The sequence below is a fragment of the Schistocerca gregaria genome, chromosome 2, assembly GCF_023897955.1.
Source record: "Schistocerca gregaria isolate iqSchGreg1 chromosome 2, iqSchGreg1.2, whole genome shotgun sequence".
NCBI classification, from domain to species: domain Eukaryota; kingdom Metazoa; phylum Arthropoda; class Insecta; order Orthoptera; family Acrididae; genus Schistocerca; species Schistocerca gregaria.
Window position 1 is genome coordinate 39,994,275 of NC_064921.1, and position 23,775 is coordinate 40,018,049.

The window sequence follows — 23,775 nt, forward strand, 5'->3', positions numbered from 1 at the left end:
ATTGAGATCCGGTTTTGGTGTGATGTCTAGGAAGTTCATTTATTTTTTGGTCTGTTTCGATTTCAAGTGTGAAGTCGATATTTGGATTGAAAGTATTGATATGCCTGTGTAACTGTAGTATCTCATCGTGTGTTCATATACCAAGCAAATTATGTCATCAACATAGTGGCAACAATATATTACCTTGTAAAAGTTACAGTGTATTATTTCCTCGTCGATTTTGTTTTCGGTATGGTCGAGGAAGATATTAGCCAGTAAGTCACTAATGGTTGACGAGGTAATTTGCTTACTACAGAAAAAGCATGACAGGATATTAAAGTTAGACGAGCCATTAATACTGCCCACCCAAACATCGTCATCACAGTTGAAATACAGACAGAGAAAAAAATACACTTCCAAGACATCACAATAACATGAAAACCACCAACACAGGTTTTCAGTATACTGAAAAACACAACACAAGAGGTCTGTCTAACCATCCCACAACGCGCAAACAACCCAGATATCTCCTACACGAGTCTTCGTAAAGTAATATTGGTTCAGTGTGTCACAAATAAAATAATGCACGCGAACAATAAAAATATACGACAGAAAAATGCAATAAATAAATTCCGTATGCAAGCTGTATTCGCCTCTCGCTTATTCAAGCAGCTTCTCATTGATATCACACGTCTGAGGAATGCTCGCTCCAGATCTTCCGACCATGGAAGAATTTTAGGTAGCAAACGGAGCCCAGGATATCCTCATTAGAAGCCAACAAATCTAACTACAATACCACAGAAGTGGCAGTAGATGGTGAGGACAGTGTCTGGGCCTAACAAACTTAAGTTTGCTTAACAAACAATGGCTTACATTGTTAAGGAAGCAACGATGAGGAGGACAACTGGGTATGTGTATTACAGTAAGTGGAAGAAGAGATTATCTGTGATCCAAAACACTCGGTGTGCGTCGTTATTTGGAGATGTGTCAGTGAACAGAATCATCATCAAACATTAGCATAGCACAACGAACTGTGCGTGTACAAAAGGCGCGTATACATCGTGTTGATAACAGACACAGTGTTAGGAGAATGAGTTCATGTACATCCATGTGTTAGTAGACGATACGTGGGGCAGGTACATTAAACCAGAATGAGATTTTCACTCTGCAGCCGAGTGCGTGCTGATATAAAGCTTCCTGGCAGATTAAAACTGTGTGCCGGACCGAGCCTCGAACTCGGGACCCGATATCGAGTCTCATTCTGGCACACAGTTTTAATCTGCCAGGAAGTTTCAGGTACATTAATGATGGAAACAGTGTTCTTACAGAAAGATAAAACGCGATCTTTTCCATCTGCTCCTGCAAAGAAGTGAACACACTGGGTAATCTCCAGCGTTTTTAAAAAGTATTAATCTATGCACTCGAAACAGATACAGTCCATTTCATATGTAGTTTCATCGATGTAAGGATGGCTACCATTCAGGAATACTACATTTTTGTAGAGCATAGGATCGTGTTCGTGACTGTTTCTAATTCCATTACGTGCTTCATTTTAGCTTTCAACTTTTAGATCCGAGCCGTAAATGTTATCTGAGTGATACCTTGTCACAGACCGTGCGAAGCCTGACAGGGTGACACTCGGACATTCCCTATAGGGAGGCGTTAAAGTCGGACCGAAGCAGTTGTGATTATACATATACTCACTCTGGTACAGTGCCGTTGTCTGGGACGATGAAATCGTACGTCGTGGGTTCGTTGTAAGTTGTCGGATCCACGATGCTCCGGACGAGCACAATGAGAAGGCAGAAAATAACTGGAATGAGTATCTCCAGCACTGTTTGGAGTGGATGCCTGATCTGGAGAACCCAGTTCTTCCACAGAAGCAGCTGGAACTTGGTCCACGTTCTCGCCATGTCTCCTGCAAAAGTAGAGAGAAGCACAGTGTTGACGCTGTCATGTATGGGCGCTCGCGTTTCAGAAAACTAGCCGGACCACACCTCCCCACCTCCCAGTTGCCCGTCTGACGCGTCTTACTGGGCACTCTGGCCGCGCGACACGTCATTCCGAAAATCAGTGTGACGGCACGCTTACAGGCCCACAGTACAGCCATCCTACGCTCTGGTCTTACATTTCAGTCCCATTATTCTGTTCGTTTTAATAGTACAAAACCATATGTCTCATTTATACTGCCATCAATCTGAAGGCCTCAGCTTCGATACTGGCGCCCGCACCCCCTACCCACAATACGGAGGGCATTTTTGACGCCTGTCGTCCCAGATATCCGTATCCACCCTATTCGCGACCCGACACCCTCGGACAAGTCTCCCTGACCGCCTGCTCCGTACTTCAGCCAAACGCCACACACGCTGCCGCCAGCGCCACTGCCAGTCAACGCACTCCCGCCTCAATCCGTGCACAACGTTATCAACCCTGCTGCGCGCCTCACTAGAGATGAGCGATGTTGGCAATCATCAATGCTCACTTTGACTCCATTATCGGGTTCCAAAGATCGATGGCTCATAATAATCGAGCTCAAAACATCAATGTCAAACGATCAGTTTACAGAATCGCGGAGAAAGCAACAAAAAATATATTTAGTAATCAAGAAATGCAGCAGTAATTAACAGGACATGTTCTACAACATTTTCTCCACCGCCTGTCAAAGTAACAGTTTTGAGAGCAGTGCACAGCGTTGCTGCTTCTGAGAACAGTGTCGCAGAACAGCTCAAATATTGGGGGTGTCGCACAAGTGCTGGGCAGTATTCAGGGATATTGTGGGAAGAAGTCTAGTAAACGTGGCACCGAAAAGCATTCTTTAAGAGGTATGAGCACTTGTTCATCTTAGATACTTTGAAACAAACCTCTTTTAGTGAACTTTGCTTTCCATATTTTGAGAGGAGGTAGGACGGACCGAGACGAGACAAAAACTGTCCACTAGACACGGGCTCTAAAGTGCCTATCTTGATAGGTATGGGCACTTGTTCATCTAAGACATCCCTTCTACTGAGGGCTCATAGCTCTTAACGTTTGCATTTTAGAGTCCATGTTCACGGGGCAAATTTTTTTGTTCTGGTCCGTACTACCTTCTCTCAAAGTACAGAAAGCAAAGAGCTTGCAGTAGAATATTGTTTCACAGTATCAACGATGATTTAGTGCTGATAACTCTTCACGTATGCATTTTAGAGTCCACGTTTACCGGACCTTCCTGTAATGTCCACGAATACCTACCATTCCTCCAGGGACACCCTGTATAAATGAAGTTTTTTGTGGCTTTGGGTAGGTACTACTGACGACGTGACCGCATACTTCCCATGGATCTTGCTCAAGACCTAAAAGGCGATCTTCCAGATACTAACTCAACTACGATGCTAGGTATTCCTGTTCCAATTTTCAAATTATTCTCTTCTGTGCTGTTTTATAATGTTCATTCCGGAAATCAAATTTATTTTCTCTGTTTTCCTGTAACGTGTTGGCCATCCTGACCGATAGTGTTTCCAACAGCTGCAAACAAATCCTCTCAGCTGTCGATTGCTTTCGAATATGCTGAAGCATATGTTCTCGAATCTAGGACCGAGCAACGTTGACTCGACTAATACGTTGACGCGTTCAGCTGGTATGAATCACATTTTGATTTCTGTTGTGATTTTAGTCTTCAGATTCTTTGCAATAGTCCGTACTGGTTACATGAAAGATATTCCAATATTGAATCCAGTAGTTACCGAGATTACTGCTTACAACGTACTTTCTGTGAACATTTCACGTGGAGGAAACACCTATCTACAGGCCAGATCTACAATACTTGTGGCCGTTGGCTTAGGCAGTGCACCAGCACCGTAGGTAATGATGTTAATGGTCACTGGACGCAGCTGCAAAATATCTTACAGTCTTATAAAACGTTGAATTCCTTTTTGTGGAAATTTCTTGAATTATTTTGAGTCCTAATTGTTTTCTTAAGTAATCACTTGCTACTACACTTTGAACTACATTATAATTCTTGTCACAGCAGATGTCAACTCAGGCAGTCTTTTCCTACTCGTTTGCTACCGAGCAGGTGAGCTAATATTTAACTCGTCCATCCAAATGTTATTTCTGCTCCTGTAACTACTTGTTCAGAAAAATATCCGTACAAATGGCAAGAAACGTACTGACAGTCGTAAAAAGTAGCCCGGTGTTTTCGCTGGCGTCGATGGCCGATGCTTTGCCCTTAACAACGATGTTTACACTCCCAACACGGCTATTTTGTAAATATTAGTTATGCACGTCTCTCCTTAATACTCACTACGGATACCATCAGAACCAGAACATATTCCCCCTGTCCAAGCCTTCATAATGGAGCCTGACATACTGTGTTCTCCAGCCTCAATTTTTCCATTTTCCTGCTGCTGGTCTCAAGACCCATTACGCCCAGCTGGTCGTCAACCTCCAGACCGTAGCAGCAGCGCGTTTCCGGACTGAAGCGCCTAGAACCGCTACGCCACAACGGCCGGCTAATATCCTCAATTTTTTTCACGCCTCAATGTGTAGGCCCTACCTTTTGACTACACCGAAATTCAAAATAAAACTGCACGGCTGAAGGATTTTTGAAAACAATGTTTCACTTAAAAGCAGTCACATCCTAATGCCCGAAGCACAATACGACAAACTTTCTATGGTGAGCTTTGAAACGGTTACGAACCACAATCCACAATCCGCAAACCACAATCTAGTAAGCGGTGAGAAACGAGACCTGTGAACGTGACAAATCGGACTTCACTGGGGAGACACGCATTACACGCATGATTTGGTGCACGGCCAGGGCGACACAAGCGGCTGCTTGAGGTGCCGAGCCGCCACGACTGCGAGCTTTCAGTACGAGACGTGACGTGACGTGGCGTGGCGTGGGTGGCATGTCACTGCCAGCAGCCAGCACGGCTGCTAGCGACGAAAACTGAGGGGGGGGGGGGGGGGGCGCCAAGTGATGAGACGCTTATGTTTGTTGCGAGCTGTGGACACAATTCAGTGACTATTCTAAACAGACACCGACTTCAACCTTTCTTACCGTCAAGACAAAAAATACATTTCCACTTACCCTTCGTTTCATTACATTAATTTCCTTGAATAGGTACTATTCGTAGGAGCTATGCACAGTTTCTTGAAAGTGGAGATAGGTCGAACTAAAGCGTGTAATTATTTATACCTTGTGGTACTACACTTTCCCGCAATTACCGAACCGCATTAGTCAAACTTAGGTATGGAAACATCTGTAAATGTCATCATCATCATCATCATCATCATCTTCATCATCATCTAAGACTGATTATGCCTTTCAGCGTTCAGTTTGGAGCATAGCCCCCTTATAAAATTCCTCCATGTTCCCCTATTCAGTGCTACCATTGGTGTCTCTTCTCATGTTAAACCTATTACTTAAAAATCATTCTTAACTGAATACAGGTACCTTCTCCTTGGTCTGCCCCGACTCCTCCTACCCTCTACTGCTGAACCCATGAATCTCTTGGGTAACCTTGCTTCTCCCATGCGTGTAACATGACCCCTCCATCTAAGCCTGTTCACCCTGACTGCTACATCTGTAGAGTTCATTCCCAGTTTTTCTTTGATTTTCCTCATTGTGGACACCCTCCTGCCATTGTTCCCATCTACTAGTACCTGCAATCATCCTAGCTACTTTCATATCCCTGACCTCAACTTTGTTGATAAGGTAACCTGAATCCACCCAGCTTTCGCTCCCATACAACAAAGTTGGTCGAGAGATTGAACGGTGCACAGATAACTTAGTCTTGGTACTGACTTCCTTCTTGCAGAAGAGAGTAGATCGTAGCTGAGCGTTCACTGCATTGGCTTTGCTACTCCTTGCTTCCAGTTCTTTCACTATGTTGCCATCTTGTGAGAATATGCATCCTAAGTACTTGAAACCGTCCACCTGTTCTAACTTTGTTCCTCCTATTTGGCACTGAATCCATTTATATTTCTTTCCCACTGACATTACTTTCGTTTTGGAGATGCTAATCTTCATACCATAGTCCTTACATTTCTCATCTAGCTCTGAAATATTACTTTGCAAACTTTCAATCGAATCTGCCATCACAACTAAATCATCCGCATATGCAAGACTGCTTATTTTGTGTTCACATATCTTAATCTCACCCAGCCACTCGATTGTTTTCAACATATGATCCATAAATAATATGAACAACAGTGGAGACAGGTTGTCTTACCCCTGAAACTACTCTGAACCATGAACTCAATTTACCGTCAACTCTAACTGCTGCCTGACTATCCATGTAAAGAGCTTTAATTGTTTGCAAAAGCTTGCCTCCTATTCCATAATCTCGTAGAACAGACAATAACTTCCTCCTAGGAACCCGGTCATATGCCTTTTCTAGATCTATAAAGCATAGATACAATTCCCTGTTCCACTCATAACACTTCTCCATTTTTTGCCTTAAGCTAAAGATCTGGTCCTGACAACCTCTAAGACGCCTAAAACTACACTGATTTTCATCCAGTTGGTCCTAAACTAATACTCGCACTTTCCTTTCAACAATACCTGAGAAGATTTTACCCACAACGCTGATTAAAGAGATACCTCTGTAGTTGTTACAATCTTTTCTGTTTCCGTGTTTAAAGATTGGTGTGATTACTGCTTTTGTCCAGTCTGATGGAACCTGTCCCGACTCCCAGGCCATTTCAATTATCCTGTGTAGCCATTTAAGACCTGACATTCCACTGTATTCCATGAGTTCCGACTTAATTTCATCCACCCCAGCTGATTTATTGCACTGCAATCTATTGACCATTTTCTCCACTTCCTCAAATGCGATCCTATTTCCATCATCATTCCTATCCCATTGTACCTCGAAATCTGGAACATTACTAATAGTATTTTCATCTACATTGAGCAACTCTTCAAAATATTCCCTCCATCTGCCCACAGGATTCACCAGCAGTTTTCCTGGCCTATCCAAAATACTTGTCATTTCCTTCTTACCTCCCTTTCGAAGACTGCTAATTACACTCCAGAATGGTTTTCCAGCAGCTTGACCCAAGGTCTCCAACCTGTTTCCAAAGTCTTCCCAAGTTTGGCTTTGTTTCTTTCTTCAACATAACTGTCTCTGTCTACCTGAGTTCTAGTATGTACCCATTTTTGATACGCCTTCTTTTTCCTTTTACAGGCTTCCTTGACTGTGTCATTTCACCAAGCTGTTTGCTTCATCCTACTTCTACACATTACTGTTCCAAGACATTCTTTAGCCACTTCTAGTACTGTGTCCCTATACCTTGTCCATTTCTCTTCCAATGACTGTAATTGACTACATTCAACTAACTGGTACCTTTCTGAGATCGCTGTCATGTACTTGTGCCTGATTTCCTTATCCTGAAGTTTTTCCACTCTTATCCTTCTCCATATGGACCTGACCTCCTGCACTTTCTGTCTCACAATCCTAATTTCACTGCAGATTAAATAATGATCATTGTCATCAAAGAATCCCCTGAATACACGTGTGTTCCTCATAGCCTTCCTGAATTCCTGATCTGTTATTATATAGTCAATGGCAGATCTGGTTCCCCTGCCTTCCAAAGTATACCGGTGAATGTTCTTATGTTCGAAAAAGGAGTTTGTGATTACTAAGCCCATACTGGCACAGAAATCCAGGAGTTGTTTCCCTTTCCTGTTGGCCTCCATATCCTTTCCAAATTTACCCATAACCTTTTCATACCGTTCTGTTCGATTTCCAATCCTGGCATTAAAATCCCCCATGATCAGAACACTGTCCTTGTCCTTGACTCTAACAACTACATCACTGAGTGCAGCATAAAAACTATCCATCTTATCTTGATCTATCCCTTCACAATGCGAATATACTGACACAACCCTAATTTTCTTGCTAGACACTGTCAAATCTATCCACACCAGTCGTTCGTTTACATACCTTATTGCAACTACGCTGGGTTCCATTGCTTTCCTGATGTAAAGCCCTGCACCCCATTGTGCTATTCCTGCTTTGACTCCTGACAGGTAGACCTTGTATTCTCCCACTTCCTCTTCTTTCTCACCCCGTACCCGAATGTCACTAACAGCTAAAACGTCCAGCCCCATCTTACTTGCCGCCTCTGCCAGCTCTACCTTCTTTCCAGGGTAGCCCCCATTGAGATTAATAGCTCCCCGTCTCATAACCATTTGTTTGCCAAGTCGTATCTTAGGAGTCCCTGGTTTGTCAGTTATAGGTGGGACTCCGTCACCTATAAAGGTCCGAGGCATTTTCCTCTGATTGTTGCCAGCATCATATTTAAAGTACCAGGGTAGCAGGTTGTTAGCCTTACTTGCCCCGAGTCCCATTGGGTTTTACCCCTAACGGTTGAGGGACTAACGGGTGGATTTGGTAGTCTTAGCCGTATGAGCACAAAGGTGCCCAGCCTTATTCCAAAGTAACTGGTATCCCGACTGTCGGGACCACTTACTAGGCCACTCATACGTTGCCCGTGGTTCATGAACTAGGACATGACTACAGGAACCCACACCTAATTATATTTTTTAGCACCTGTCTTTCTTCATCTCCAACTAGGAAAGAATTAAGTACATTATTGCAAGCTTTTATTACAGTCCATCCACAGCAAAGTGTCGTCTTAGGTTTATTTATTCTTCTAATTGCAAAAGCAAAATGCACATTCTACTAATTGTAAGATGTGGAGAACAAATTATTGTTTCCTTTTATAATGTAAATTGTGCCGCATTGAAGAATCGTAACAGACGATTGTCCGGCATAATCGGTCGTCGCTAAGGTAAAAAAATCGTCCCGGAGTAGAGGGTGATCACCAGTTACGCACCAGCTGTTGCAAGCCACGAGCTGGTACAACAACAAATACACTCCTGGAAATTGAAATAAGAACACCGTGAATTCATTGTCCCAGGAAGGGGAAACTTTATTGACACATTCCTGGGGTCAGATACATCACATGATCACACTGACAGAACCACAGGCACATAGACACAGGCAACAGAGCATGCACAATGTCGGCACTAGTACAGTGTATATCCACCTTTCGCAGCAATGCAGGCTGCTATTCTCCCATGGAGACGATCGTAGAGATGCTGGACGTAGTCCTGTGGAAAGGCTTGCCATGCCATTTCCACCTAGCGCCTCAGTTGGACCAGCGTTCGTGCTGGACATGCAGACCGCGTGAGACGACGCTTCATCCAGTCCCAAACATGCTCAATGGGGGACAGATCCGGAGATCTTGCTGGCCAGGGTAGTTGACTTACACCTTCTAGAGCACGTTGGGTGGCACGGGAGACATGCGGACGTGCATTGTCCTGTTGGAACAGCAAGTTCCCTTTCCGGTCTAGGAATGGTAGAACGATGGGTTCGATGACGGTTTGGATGTACCGTGCACTATTCAGTGTACCCTCGACGATCACCAGAGGTGTACGGCCAGTGTAGGAGATCGCTCCCCACACCATGATGCCGGGTGTTGGCCCTGTGTGCCTCGGTCGTATGCAGTCCTGATTGTGGCGCTCACCTGCACGGCGCCAAACACGCATACGACCATCATTGGCACCAAGGCAGAAGCGACTCTCATCGCTGAAGACGACACGTCTCCATTCGTCCCTCCATTCACGCCTGTCGCGACACCACTGGAGGCGGGCTGCACGATGTTGGGGCGTGAGCTGAAGACGGCCTAACGGTGTGCGGGACCGTAGCCCAGCTTCATGGAGACGGTTGCGAATGGTCCTCGCCGATACCCCAGGAGCAACAGTGTCCCTAATTTGCTGGGAAGTGGCGGTGCGGTCCCCTACGGCACTGCGTAGGATCCTACGGTCTGGCCGTGCATCCGTGCGTCGCTGCGGTCCGGTCCCAGGTCGACGGGCACGTGCACCTTCCGCCGACCACTGGTGACAACATCGATGTACGGTGGAGACCTCACGCCCCACGTGTTGAGCAATTCGGCGGTACGTCCACCCGGCCTCCCGCATGCCCACTATACGCCCTCGCTCAAAGTCCGTCAACTGCACACACGGTTCACGTCCACGCTGTCGCGGCATGCTACCAGTGTTAAAGACCGCGATGGAGTTCCGTATGCCACGGCAAACTGGCTGACACTGACGGCGGCGGTGCACAAATGCTGGGCAGCTAGCGCCATTCGACGGCCAACACCGCGGTTCCTGGTGTGTCCGCTGTGCCGTGCGTGTGATCATTGCTTGTACAGCCCTCTCGCAGTGTCCGGAGCAAGTATGGTGGGTCTGACACACCGGTGTCAATGTGTTCTTTTTTCCATTTCCAGGAGTGTAGATAAACATGTAGTAACTAGATGATAAAGAAATACTAACGTAGTCGCAAGAGCTTCGAAACGGTAGAGGACAAATGTCGGGGGAAAATGAGCAGCTAGTCTAGTAGCAGGGGTCGGTTTTCTGCGCGCCACGTTGTATTTGAATTTTGCCAGGAGTGCGTCGTTAAAATAACACAAGGGACCGGCGTTAGAACTGATTGATCGCCAGTAATTAGTTTTTTACAGCTTGTAGTGTTTGATATATGGTTTAAACTAAGCTAATTCCGCGCCAGCTCCGAAGGTTTGCAATTGCGACATTGGTGCCATTCAATGACGAGCATTCAGTTGTGGACGAATACAGATGTTAGTGTCAATACCATTTCAACAAGTTTTTTGTGCTTTTAGTTATATTTCACTTGTAATAGCGTGTAGTCTCTAACGTATCTGACACTAAATCACCTGCTATTAAACTTTTTCCCTACAAGATCTACAAATCAAATGCACGTCGTTGACAAATAGCGCCATTTCACAACGACTGTTACGAATTATGAAAAGGCATACACGCTACCGTGTGTACAAAAACTAGACTTATTAACCGCATACTTGTTCAAAATCGGTTGAGGAACGTTTCGGAACTAAAAATTCACGCGAAACGAAAAGTAGGATTTTTCTTTTTTCACAGAAATTAAAGTTTTTAAGGAAAAACTAAGTTCATTAAACGCCGCGGTGCGGCGAGAGTTTTTACAACCTGTATGTCGGAGAGGTGGATTTTCCGGCAGCGAGAATGCAGCGTGAATCCGACAGCAGCAGCGAGAGTGCAGCCGGCGAGCGCAGAGGTGCGGCATGCCTTGCGCGGGTCTCCACGTACCCCGCCTGACTCAGCCTCGGCGGCTCCGCGGGCGAACAGTATCTCGCTGTGTGGGTGGAAGGTGTTGATAACGTGTTTGTCCCGCAGCCGAAGCACACTATCTGCGGATGCGACGTCAGTTATCGATTTCTGGAAGGCCATTATAAGATAAGGTATCGATCGTAGGGACAGACGCCACCCTGTGAGCCGGTGAGCGGGCCGAGGCTCCCTGGTCGGTCGTGTCGCAGGACGGACTGCACGCCGAGCAACGTGTGCAGTCGGCAGAGCACGCGTGGGCAGCGGGCTGCGCCAGGAGGTCAATACGAGCGGTGGAACGGAAGTGCTGCTCTAAACTGAAGCCTGCACTCACTTTCTTTTTTGTTGTTGTAAATACTACATAGGACCCCTCCACAGCCACACTTGCATGGAGAGCATCAGAAAAGATGCACTGTCACCTCTGATTTGGTTATTACTAAAGAAAATCGCTGAAAATGCAACAAAAGTACCGATTTAATTTCGCCTGACTTGTTAACCATTCTTAACTTCCAGAGAAGCGTCACGAGTGTCGAATTGTGACTAAAAACTACATATTGCTCTTGTTGTCATGTTAAAATTTGCTTATTTTTATCGAAGCACGGTAGAGTTTATACAATATCGCTTCACTAACATATTGCGTAGGCGCAACTCCGAGAGAATTCTGAGACAGTGGTTTATTAAGATTGTTAAATGAGGAACTAGGAACAAGTGAAATCAACAGCTTACGAAGAACTGCATTCTCACTACAAATGTAAACGAGTTATGTCTTCACTTATGTTGTTCCAAAACCCTCATTATTTCTCATTTCACGAGCTATCTACGGACCTTAAAAATTACGTTCTTTCATCGAAAAACTCCGTAATTACTGGAAAAACACGATAGATAATGGAGATAACCGTAATGAAATTGTTAACAGAATAGGAAAATGCCCTCCTCTTTCTGTGCTATCAACTGCCAAAATCTCGTTTCGCTATCTCAAACCGTTTACGAAATATGAGGCATGTTACGGATATTTCATTCCAGGTTTATCGCAGGTCCATGTGATCACAAACGAGTATGCCACATCGGATCAATTTTCTCGAGATTCGTGACAGATATCTCCGAACCTAAAGAAACATTCAATATATATGTAATATGCACCAAACGCAAAATTACAGCGGTCCCTATTTTTGTCCGTGTCTTACTTAAAAAGGAAGGAAGATTGGGTTTAACGTCCCGTCGACATTGAGGTCGTTAGGGATGGAGCACAAGTTCGGATTGTGTCAAAGATGGGGAAGAAAATCGGGCGTGCCCTTTCAAAAGAACCGTCCTGGTTTTTGCCTCGAGCGGTTTCGGGAAATCACAGTAACTCTAAATCTCGATGGCCGGAGGCGGGTTTGAACTGTCCTCCCAAATGCGAGTCCAGTGCACTAACTACTGCGCCACCTCACTGGGTGTGTCTTACGAAATCGTGACTATTAAGGAAATGACGTGCGTGTCATTGTGAACGTGACATATAAAACAATACCTAACGAGAAAATGAAATTTCTTTACTGAATAACTTCTGTAGAATCATTTGAGAAATATTGCAGGTCGTGTGTCTCGATTGTGCCACCGCAGTGTACCGCCAACCGGCTGAGAGCTGGCGAACAGTGCCGGCCGTCCCTTCTGAGCAAACGGAACTCGGCCGGCGCTTCGGGCGAACATTCGTCACTGCGCATCCTGCGCAGAATCTACTGCCGGAATTGCGCCCACGCACAGTGTTTACTTGTGGGCGGCGTCAGCAAATAAACAAGGCGGTGTAGCTACGGCAGGATACTCCCTACGTATACGGAGCGATTAAACGCGGCAGAGTGCAGACTTCCGTAAGTTACCGTGGGCAGCGTGGTCAATTTTCCTACCGACGCAAGTAATTTCTAACGTTTACGGCTGTGAAATTATCAATATGGCTTTCTTTTTTTAAGAAATTGAACGACAAAACTTTTTTTATTTAGAAAGAGACTTCGAAAGGTTCACGAAGGTAACGTGTGTGGAACGACAAAACATTACGATCACCTGATTAGTAGCTTGTTTGTGCGTCTTTGCAACGAAATACATCACTGTTCTGTGTATTAAGGATAAGGATATGTGGCATCAAATGTCTACGCACGGGGCAAGTAATACGCCTAAAAAAACGAGCTGCTGGTTTGCGAACGCTATGGTGGCACTCGATACCGGCCCAAATGGGTTTCATAGGATTTACACCGGGCGAATTTGGTCACCGAGATAGCAACGGGAGTTGACTGTAATGCTCCTCAAACCACTAGAGCACGGTTCTGCTTCCGAGTCAGAAACAATTATACTGCTGAAAGGTGACCCGGCCGTGGGGAGGACATCGAGCTTCAAGGAATGCAGGTGGTTCGCAGCTGTCAGCGTGTCTTCGATTACTACCACAGGTTCCACGTAAGGCGCAGGAGAATGTCTCCCAATACGGCCCTCACCAGCCTGCGCCCGGGCCGCGCTGCACGCTTCGAGCCGCCGTTCACCTCAGTGACGGCCTTTGTGGAGACGACCAGCGACCTAGTGCGGCGAATATGTGATTCCCCCGAAGAGCTGCGAAGTTCCATATTAGACAATATACGAGTACTGGTATGCTCCAAAACACTTGTGAGTGCACCAGCAATGTGCTCTTTTGGCAGACATGCCACAGATCACTGTCTGTCCTACTTTACAGAGCAAACAAGCCTCCAAACCCCACGTTCTGTGAAGAGTCGTGAACGTTCAATCATTTAGCCCCTACTGGTAGGTTCACTGTTCTTCTACCTCATTCTGTACATGCTCACGATAGTAGCACATGAACATTCCACCAGTTTCTCCGTTTTCTAGATGCCCGTTCACAGGCTCTGCGTAATAACAATCTGCTCTGTGTCAAAGTCACTTATCTCAATGGATTTCCACTTTGCAGGAAATATCTTCGCTAGAGTGATCCTCCGTCCACTGACGAGGAAACACTGTTGCATTAAGACGAAGAGAAACATTAACACAATAATGTCCATGTTCGGCGCACTATGCACAAACCGTTGCACGAAAAAGGGGGGGGGGGGGCGAACCTGCCACAGGGAAATAAGGGAGGGTAGGGAGGGGGGAGTATGCCAGGTGGAGAGAAGGTGGGAGGGAGAGAGGAGAGAGTATGGGGGTGTGAAAGCCTGGGGAGGGGGAAGGAGAGGGAGACAGGAGGGACGAAGTGAGGAGGGAGAGAAGGGGAAGAGGGTGGTCTGGAGGAAAAACACAGGAGGAGGGAGGGGAGGATTAAATCTGGTATGAGGGGTAGATGGAGGGGACTAGGGCATCTTCTGGGAGGGGAAGTTGGCAGAAGCCACCTCGGGCAAGGGTGTGGAGTGCAGTAAGACGGAGAGTGGGTGGGATGCAGATTGTGAGCGTGGGGTTGCTATTCTGTCATTCTGCGCAACAGATTAATCTGAGATGTACCCTTTACCCTGTGGCTTGTGCAAGGTGCAATTTCCACCCCCACACTACTACAGAAGTTAGACAGACGCTCCTAACGTTCTAAAGAGAAATGCCTGAAAAACTTTCAGCAATAAATATCTTCTGGAGTCGTCTGCTGTAAGAAAATGACACAAATGTTCTTAAGTAACTAGTGGGATACTTGGGTACTGGAGTAGTGCTAGTTAGTGTAAGAGAAACATGAAACTAACGAAAATTATTATTTATTTTGCAAAAATTCTGAGAAATCACAATGGCACTTTTAGTTATGAATTGAACAAGTTATATCCTGGTTCTTTTCGGAATGTGAAGTTACCTCTCAAGGATACGATTCGCTAATGAAATTTCTATACAAAGTTTAAGATTGTTATCGACTTGGCAGAATGGTTGAGAGCCGCACCTACTCAACTTGAATAATTATCCATTAGAATGTTGCTAGGTGTGGTCGGGGATGTCGCGTGTGAAATGCACTGAAGTGTACTGTTGTGCAGGAAATATGGAGCTCGCAAGAGCTGCAGCACACAATACCGTAAGCTGTGATGACTGCTGTCTGCACCGCTCGCTGATGACAAATGAGATAACTCTCGTTCTATCTGGATTGACCTTCGCCAATCAAACTCTCCCTACGCATTGATGAAGTCAAGGACTCCTATTCGCCCCTAGTCTAACTATTGTCGTGGAACACCGGTCAGATAACAAGTCCACCGCGATGCCACTCAAAAATTCGCTCGCAGGCATTTAACTATAACTCTGTGCGTTCGCACCGCACAAGAAGTGTGGCGACTAACACGGTGAACAACGCTTAATCGCAAGGACTATATATAGAGTCAAACTTCGATTTGCGCTCGACAGAGGCGCTCTCCTAGTGAAGCACTGAGGAGAGACTTGTTCATCGCTCTTTGAGTACACGTACGAGCGCACACGCTCCAAGAGTGACAACGGGACGGCCCCTCTCCATGCCAGACGTGAAGGGGTATATCTTTCAGTCTCTTCCATTACTCCTTCAGCTCAAAGTGTCAGAAATATCGTCTGCCAATCAGCATTGATCTTCTAAAACGGGAGAACGACGTTTCGTTTAAGGCGACCAATCCGGAGATCTGTAGCATCGGCGTCTGGTGTTTGCTGTCTCCCTGTGAAAATCTCTGAAACTGTGTGCTCTGTTTGTAAAGAATGCATAGGCTAGGCGCTCCCACACAATGTAGTGGAATTTGCTTTTAAGCCGAACACGGGGTCATTCCCCCTTTCACTCGGGCACACGCTGTCTGCTCCACGGGTGGTCACCGGGCGACATAGATAGCTCCCTGTGAAACCCTCTGAAGGGACCGGCGTCTCGGTGTGGGGTGTTTGCCTCACCCGAACTAAAAGCTCTTGTGACCGTTGTGTCTCGAATGTGTGTGTGTACGCCAGCCTCGAGTATTTCAACCACGGTGCGCTTACTTGTTATTTGCATATCGTTTACATGAATTCATACAACATTGACTGAATCTTATCGAGTTTGGGTTCGAATGAAGCGTCTTGAGGTGCGGAATATGATTGTGAGGGCGGAACATGTAAGCAATGAAGGTCAGGAGACCACGACGTCTTACAAGGTGTACAGGCTTGGCATTGGACAGGGGTGGGCAAGCGTGGGAGAGACAAGCAGGTGACGGGGATGAAGTATAAGGGAGGTGTAAAGGATCCGTATACGTTCAAGGAAGAGGAGGAGGTGTGGGAAAGGAATTAAGTCGTAGAGGATCCGCGTGGGAGATGGGAGGTGGATGCAATAAGCGAGGTGGAGCACATGGCGTTCCAGGATTTGAAGGGACTTGTAGAAGGTAGGAAGGGTGGAGATCCAGGTGGGATGGGCGTAACAGAGGATGGGGTGGATGGATTTATAGGTGTGGAGGATTGTGGAGGGGTCCTGACCCCACGTGCGGCCAGAAAGGAGCTCGAGGAGCAGAGTCGGGAGCACGCCTCAGCTCGGATCGTCCAGAGATGGGGGGGTCCAGGAGAGGCGACGGTCAAGGGTGACGGCAAGGTACTTGAGGTTGGGGGTGAGGTTGATAGGACGGCTGTAGACAGTGAGATAAAAATCTAGGAGACGGAAGGAAGGGGTGGTTTTGCCTACAATGATTGCCTCGGTTTTGGAAGGATTGACCTCAAGCAGCCACTGGTTACACCGAGTGGTGAGCTGGTCAAGATGGGATTGGAGAAGGTGCTGGAAGCGTTGCAGGGTGGGGGCGAGGGCAAGGAAGGCGGTGTCACTGGAGAAGGTGTAAGGGGGTGGGGTGAAGGTGGAGGCATGTCCGCCGTGTAAAGAAGGTAGAGAAGAGGGGAGAGGACGGAATGTTGGGACACACTGGCGAAAGGGTGGAAGGTGTAGGAATCCGTGTTACGGATGGTGACATAGGAAAGACGGTGAGAAAGGAAGGAGGCCATCAAACGGACTTAGTTAATAGGAAGGGCGAAGGTTTGGAGCTCGAAGAGGAGACCGGAATGCCGTACACGGTCGTAGGCACGCTCGAGGTCGAGAGAGAGGGACGGGAGCGACGGGAATTTAGGTGAGCGAGGTGAAGGAGAAGGTCATCGGTAGAGAAGCACGGTGGAGAGCCGTATCGGGTAGAGGGAAGGAGACGGTGTCGGAGGAAGTGCCGGTGGATGCGTCGGGTGAGGATGTATTCCGGGACCTCGTTGAAGACAGAGGTAAGGCTGATGGGACGGTAGGAGGACACAGTGGATGCCGGTTTGTCGGGTTTGAGGAACATCAGGATGCGGGAGGTTTTCCACAGGTCGAGGTAGTAGCTGGTGTACAAGACCACATTATAAGCCTGGCCAGGGTGGAGAGGAATGAGGCGGGAACTTCGCGGAGGTGACGGTAGGTAAGAAGGTCGTGAACGGAAGTGTTGTTGCGTTTAGTGTGTAGTGTAGCTACGATATCTCGAGTGGTGATTCGGGTGTTGACATTAGTGTGTGTAATGTTCTCCAAGTACTGGAAGCCAGGAGCGAGTGGAGGGGAAGAGGTGTCAATTCGATCACGGACATCGGGGAATAGGGAGTAATCGAACCGGAGGTCGTCAGGGATGGTAAAGATATAGGAAAGGTACGAAGCAAAATGGTTGGCCTTACTAAGGTTAGCAGGAGAGGGTTGGCCATCATGAAGGAGAGGGTAGTACGGCGGGGGGGGGGGGGGGTTAGAGCCGGTAAGGCGGCGGAAGGCTGACCAGCACGTAGACGGGTCCTCTCACACACTCGTGTTGCCGCGTCGCGTGCTGCTACGCCACCCAACGCCGCAGTGGGCAGCTCCCAGAATGCTTTGGCTTACCGGTGCGAGGTAACAGCGCACGAACCGTGCTCCTTCCGCTAGGACAAGAGGTTGAACAAGCTGCTGCCATGTTGCACCAAATTTAAGCCAACACGTTGAATTACACGTTATTATTATAAGTATCAAATGTAGTGAGGGTGAAAATAAATTTTTGCTTCTCGAGCGACGGCTGCATTGATGTCCAAACAGTTTGTGAACGACGCTTCATCCGTAATCTTGCCGCATGACTTTGTAGCTTTCGTAGACGTCTTTCGAAGAACTGTAACCGATTTTGAAAGTGAGTCTCATGAAGCTGTCGATCGGGTGCAATGTCGTGAGGACGAAATGCGTTTAATGTATTGTACGCAACAATGTCGGACTCGCATATCCGAGCTGACCCGTAGTGACTTGTGGACTGTGCGTGCCGCTGCTAAAACGTTGCATTATTCTGAGTAGTTTCTCTGTTTCTTCTTCATTGACGTATTTTTCTTCACCCTTGCACTTTCTTGAAATTTCTATACCGAAGACAGACGGTGAGGACCTGTCAAGAGCACAACACGTTTCAGTATACTACTGCAGCTTTAGTCAGTTCCGAAAACGATTCCATTTCCTTGACTCTCGTGTACACTGTGAAAGTCTGAATGGAATCGTGAATAATTTGTCTCGCAGGAGACCACAAAGAGATGGATCTCAAACGTGCAGGTAACCACAACAGCACTCACCGTGCTCCAGCACTCGGGAGGCCTCTGTGAGGACCTCCGCCCCCCTCTCAAAGCACTCTGCGGCACTCTTATGTTGCCACTGTTCCATCAAGTTTCACACGCGTAACGTTCGTGAACTCCTTCTAGAAAGCTCTTCCCAGTGCCAAAGAGAAAGTACATCGTTCACTTAAAAAAAAAAAAAGGACGAAGTCTGCCTCGTACGTCGGCAGCTGTAATCATTTACAACCACTTGCATATGTCAAAAAATTTGACACATTGTTGGTTACAATTTAGTGAAAAACGTAGCTCAGTATATTCACCCCTTCTGGATGTATTTGCGGTGGGCCTCCTTAGATACCTTACCTCTGTGAAGGCGAGGAAACGAATTACGGGAAGGTTAGAGTTTTTTCCGTAACACGCCTTACTTGTCTGAGGTAACAGGGGGACGCATTGGCCATATGTGCGAAAGTGGTAAACAGATCGCGCGTGTTGCACAGGCAAGTGACGCCTCAAGTCTAACTTGGGTGGCATCAGGAGGAGACCGAAGAAGATGTTTGTAGTCGCCGAACAGCGTGAAGTAGCTACCGAAATAATGGCTGCAGACCCCAGCTACTGGAGTGGGCGGGAACCTCGATCTGCTCCACGGTTAAAAGGTGTAGTACCTAGTGACTGGACGTCCTGTTACCTTAGTACCTCTGATGCCGGATGTCAGCTCGCTGCGGATCCTGCTGTAAGTGGACACTCAGTTTGCTGGTAGAAGCAGCCAGCAGAGATCCGCTTCAATCTTCAGCCGGGCCCTGAGCTCTTGTCGTCTGGCAGACGCCCCGAGTGCTCGTAACCTTGTGTTGCTGTCGTAGGTGCAGGAACGCTGCTTTTCGTTCTGTCCAGGAGTAAAATCACATCAATCCACCATGCGGGAACGATTTCGTTACAGCTCCATATGTGACGCGTTAGTGGAACAAATGAAGGTTTGGCGGCCATCGAGCTACAGCTTAGGCAGCTGCTGGCGGCTCCCTGCAGCGGCAGCGTGCTGCGCTCGCCGCTCCAGTCCAGCCAAACCTCATCCCCCCCCCCCTCACCATCACTCGCCCACTCACTTCCGTACCGTGAACAGTTCTCGAACTGACAAAACTCGAGTGCGCGCTGCACCAAAGATCGACGATGTACTGCAGTTAGGCACCTGTTAGCGCGATGCACTCCTTGGAATAGCAACATAATTATTCTTAGGAAATGTGTATGTACGAAAAAGGAATGTCTGCTGTAATTACTCGTAACTACCTCTCGAAGACGGAGGTCTCTCGATTACGGTCATTGGCTGTTGTAGAAGCGCCGTATTGTAAAGTGCTTAACCTTATATGAATACGTCCACATGTGGACAGAGAATCGAGAAACTAACGAAAGCAACGTCAGGATTTACGTTTAAGATCGCAAGGTTCAAGAAACAGTGGACGATAGGTGGAATCTGCAGCCTTTTATTAATTTCGTATGGGAAAACAATTCTTTCGGCGAGATTCTTCTTTACACTACAATTCATCGAAGAACGACGGCTATTGTCCACGTTCCGTTGGATACTGTACACGCACAGTACGCATTCCTCGGTGCCATAAGAGTAAGAAAACTGCTTTTCGTCACTGCACTGTCGCACAAGGTTGATTTTGGGAAACTGCATTTTTCAGCTACGAAGTACATGGAACTCAATGAATCAAATAAGAACTAAACGCACTCAGGATAAAGACTGCTCACTGAACACAAGCGAGAGATCCCGAGTTCATACACTGTTCTTGCTAGGGTTCCTTCAGCAGATCTGTTGTGAAGTGCGCTAGCCTCTCTTAGAGACATAAATACAATTAGTTCTAAATTAACTTTGTACCTACTTAGTGTAGAACGGAAGGTCACAAACACGTCGAGCTCTTACTTCTTGTGCTTAAACACAATAAGGTATTTGGTTGTAATGTACAAACTGTATAAATGGCAAACAAAAACTTGGAATAATCTTAATTACACTCAGCGCCTCGGTTACGATTAGCAAAAGTTTTCCCCGGTAAGCTCAGCCATGGCGCAATGTTTTATGTTGAAATTTACACCCCTCACCACTGCCTAAAACACAAATGTGGTCCTGTGTTAAACAGTCTAATCGGTGTACGTCTACCTCTCGCTATTCTTAATTTATTCATTTATTATAACGTTTAATAGCAATTTATGCTTATACCACTATGTAATTTCCCCAGATTGACAGATGATGCGTACAACAGGCGAAGCGCACCACTTGTGAAGATAAATATACCTATCTCGTGCAACTAGGACTGCTTTTTTCTGTTCAAAAAATGTTGTTTTTATGCACAAAGAAGAACATGAGATCCATGGACCCGAATGTATTGGTGTCTCACAGGGAACACCTTCAGTACGAGGTCGCACGTTCAGTCTTTAGTAAGGCTCATTTGAAAGTGTTCTGTTAGAAATTTTGACAGGAAAAAAATTAGCTGCCAATGACTCACTAAATGCATCAGTAATGCGACACAAAATGAGTGTCCTGGAGGTGCAGACATCAGCCTTCTATGGGATGTATGTATTACACTTCACAAAATGGACATCGTCGACATTCTAGAAAAGTTCAAAACAGATCGTTAACTACCAGTACGAACACCAAATGAAAGGTGCCGCACAACAGTCATCAGAGAGGTTCGCACTGTCAAAGTCGAAGGCGACCTCTTTGGGGCTCACAAACCGTGCAGCACGTTCCGCCAGGCATCCACTCATAAAGGATGCTGAAATATACGGGGTGTCTCCGCAGTGCCGTATGACTGTTAGACGCACGTGCAGTATCATTGTTCGCCTGCTTGAGTTACTTCCCTTCAAGTGGACTCTTCCAACATTCCACTGTTTCGTTTATCTCAGCCAGAGTCAGTAGTTGTCGTTGGTGTGTGTCGTTACGTGTTGACGTCAACGTTTAAGTTTAGTTCCTTTGTTCGTTTGTTTTGTTTTTGTCACTGTTAAAATGCTAACCATTAAAGAACGTGTATTTTTAGTCGAACAAGTGTTCAAAGCTGGCGGTAAATACACAGTTTCAGTTCGTCAAACATTTAATTCAGTTTTCTCTGAGACAATACTCCCACATCGCGATACTGTGCGAGATTTGACTAACAAATTTCTAAGTACGGGTTCAGTGACAGATGCATCGAGAAGTGGTCGTCCTAGCGTTTTGTCTGAGGATAAGCTACTAAACATTTCCGATAAAATGTCCATGAGTCCGAACAAGTCAGTAAGAAAACTCGTCCAGGAAATGTATGTTAGTGTCGGAACGGCCCACACAGCTCTAAGGAAAAGATTAGAACTTTTCCTATACAAAGTACAGTCGAGCAAGAACTGAAAAATATTGATCATGACAAGAGACTGGTTCAAAACTTTCGTTTCACAAAATGAAATCTTAATGAAACTGACGAGGCGTGGTTTCACTTATCCGGGTAATGAACTCCCAAAATTCTCGTATGTGGAGTACTGCAAATCCATTGTGTGTTCGACAAACCACTTCATTCTGTGAAAATAAAGAGTTTCGATTGCAATTTCTAGACGTCGGATTGTGGGTCCCATATTTTTCAACGAAACAATAAACGCACTACTATAATGCAATGATATTCTGTAGCCATTCACAGGAGAACTTGTGTTAAGTGAAATACTGAAAGGTTATTTTCAACAAGATGGTGCAACCGCGTATACAGCTCGCGTTTCTAACTCCCTCCTTGCTGATGTTTTTGGTGACCGCATAATTTCACAGGGACTTTGGCCTCCACGATCGCCTGACCTAATACCACCTGACTTTTTCTTCTAACAGCGAAAGCTACTGTCTATAAAACCGTCTAAAATCCATCGATGAATTGGAAACTGCCATATTCACTTTCACTGCTTCTGTTATAGAAGAAATGTTACAGCTTGTGTTTGGAAACATGATTAGACGAATTGACTCGAGTATTCAACAAATGTGAAAATTTGTAAAAATGAATATTCAATAAATTAATAATGTGTATTTCACTGAGTTTCATTTCGGTATATTCACTGCGACATAGGCAAGCGTGGCTAACAATTATACGGCACTGCGGAGAGACTTTTTGAATACCCCGTATAAGCAGGACAGGATCATAGTGGTGTCAAGGTGTGACGAGAACAGAGTTAATGTGATGGTACGCAACCGAATGTGATGTCGTGCAACTGAATGCGGAGCGTCGAGCTTATCGTGATACTGGCTATCCTTTAACGCAGATAGTGCGGTAATATGTCTTACAGGCACGGAAAAAAACAGACATTCAGAGGCTGAATTTGTCCAGTGGTTCCAGGTGGCATGAACTGCGGTGTCACACACTTCCAGGAGGGATAGTTTGCTGTGAAGGAGTACTATTTTTATACGCAGACGAGGAATCAAGCAAAACCAATTTATTTTGCTCAGCTATTGGCCAAAAGCAGTACTCATACCATAGCTGAATTTCTCTTATGCAAATTTCCCTACTGTTGTTTGCTAAGACGTGAAGACTCGCTACTGCCGTTCGAAGACCACGCACATGAGAAAGAATCGTAGGGGGCAGAGAACGATTGTCCTTTACTTCGTTTTACTGGGGACGGGATTTGTGGTTTCTGCTCCAGTGTCACTTCCACTTGTTAAGCACTTACTGTCATCGTTGTACTCCCCACGTCCGCAAAGTCGAGCGTATACCAAATCACACACTCCAGTGACTCATCTTGCAGAAACGCTAATATTTCATCTACCACTTCTTTCTCACTCTGAGAAATTCCTCGGGTTCCTTTTTGGTGCAATATCAACATCGGCAACAGTTGTTGTAGCTATACTGTAATTCTTGTTGTTGTTCATCGTTGCCATTGCTCTGCTCTGCATCGCCACCAGTAGCTTGTAGCACTGTTGTGAATTATTCGTCGACTACACTCCATAGCCTCGTGCTGCGCTCACTATTGGCTGCCTCCGGTCCCGCCCCCTGCTGCCATTAGCAGCCGATATTATGGTACATGGTGGGCAGTATATGTGGCGTAGATTACATCTTTCGAGACTGTCTCCCCAGGCACTAGACATGCACCTCTCCAGCTCAGGCTGCTGGTTTTATTCCGCCACTTCCAAGCCGCCAGGCAAGCCCCACATCAGAATGATGACGTGCGTAATGATTAAAACTACGTTTGATGTAATTTTAAGCAGTCCTGATGTCCAA

The 23,775-nt window shown here is 46.2% G+C and overlaps 1 protein-coding gene across 2 annotated transcripts in view; it reads right to left on the reverse strand.

Annotated features, from left to right (window-relative positions):
* The window catches only part of LOC126336278 (phospholipid-transporting ATPase ABCA3), a 639,220-nt gene that overhangs the window by 611,738 nt on the left and 3,707 nt on the right, over nucleotides 1-23,775 (reverse strand). The window contains exons 1-2 of one of the 2 annotated variants that reach the window (XM_049999793.1): nucleotides 10,991-11,125; nucleotides 1,684-1,897 (exon numbers count right to left, since the gene is read on the reverse strand). In XM_049999793.1, the coding sequence (XP_049855750.1) occupies nucleotides 1,684-1,897; nucleotides 10,991-11,087 (311 nt within the window). In that variant the 5' untranslated portion in view covers nucleotides 11,088-11,125. Of the gene's footprint in view, nucleotides 1-1,683; nucleotides 1,898-10,990; nucleotides 11,126-23,775 lie in introns of those variants that run through there. The other variant, XM_049999794.1, reaches the window with a different exon arrangement.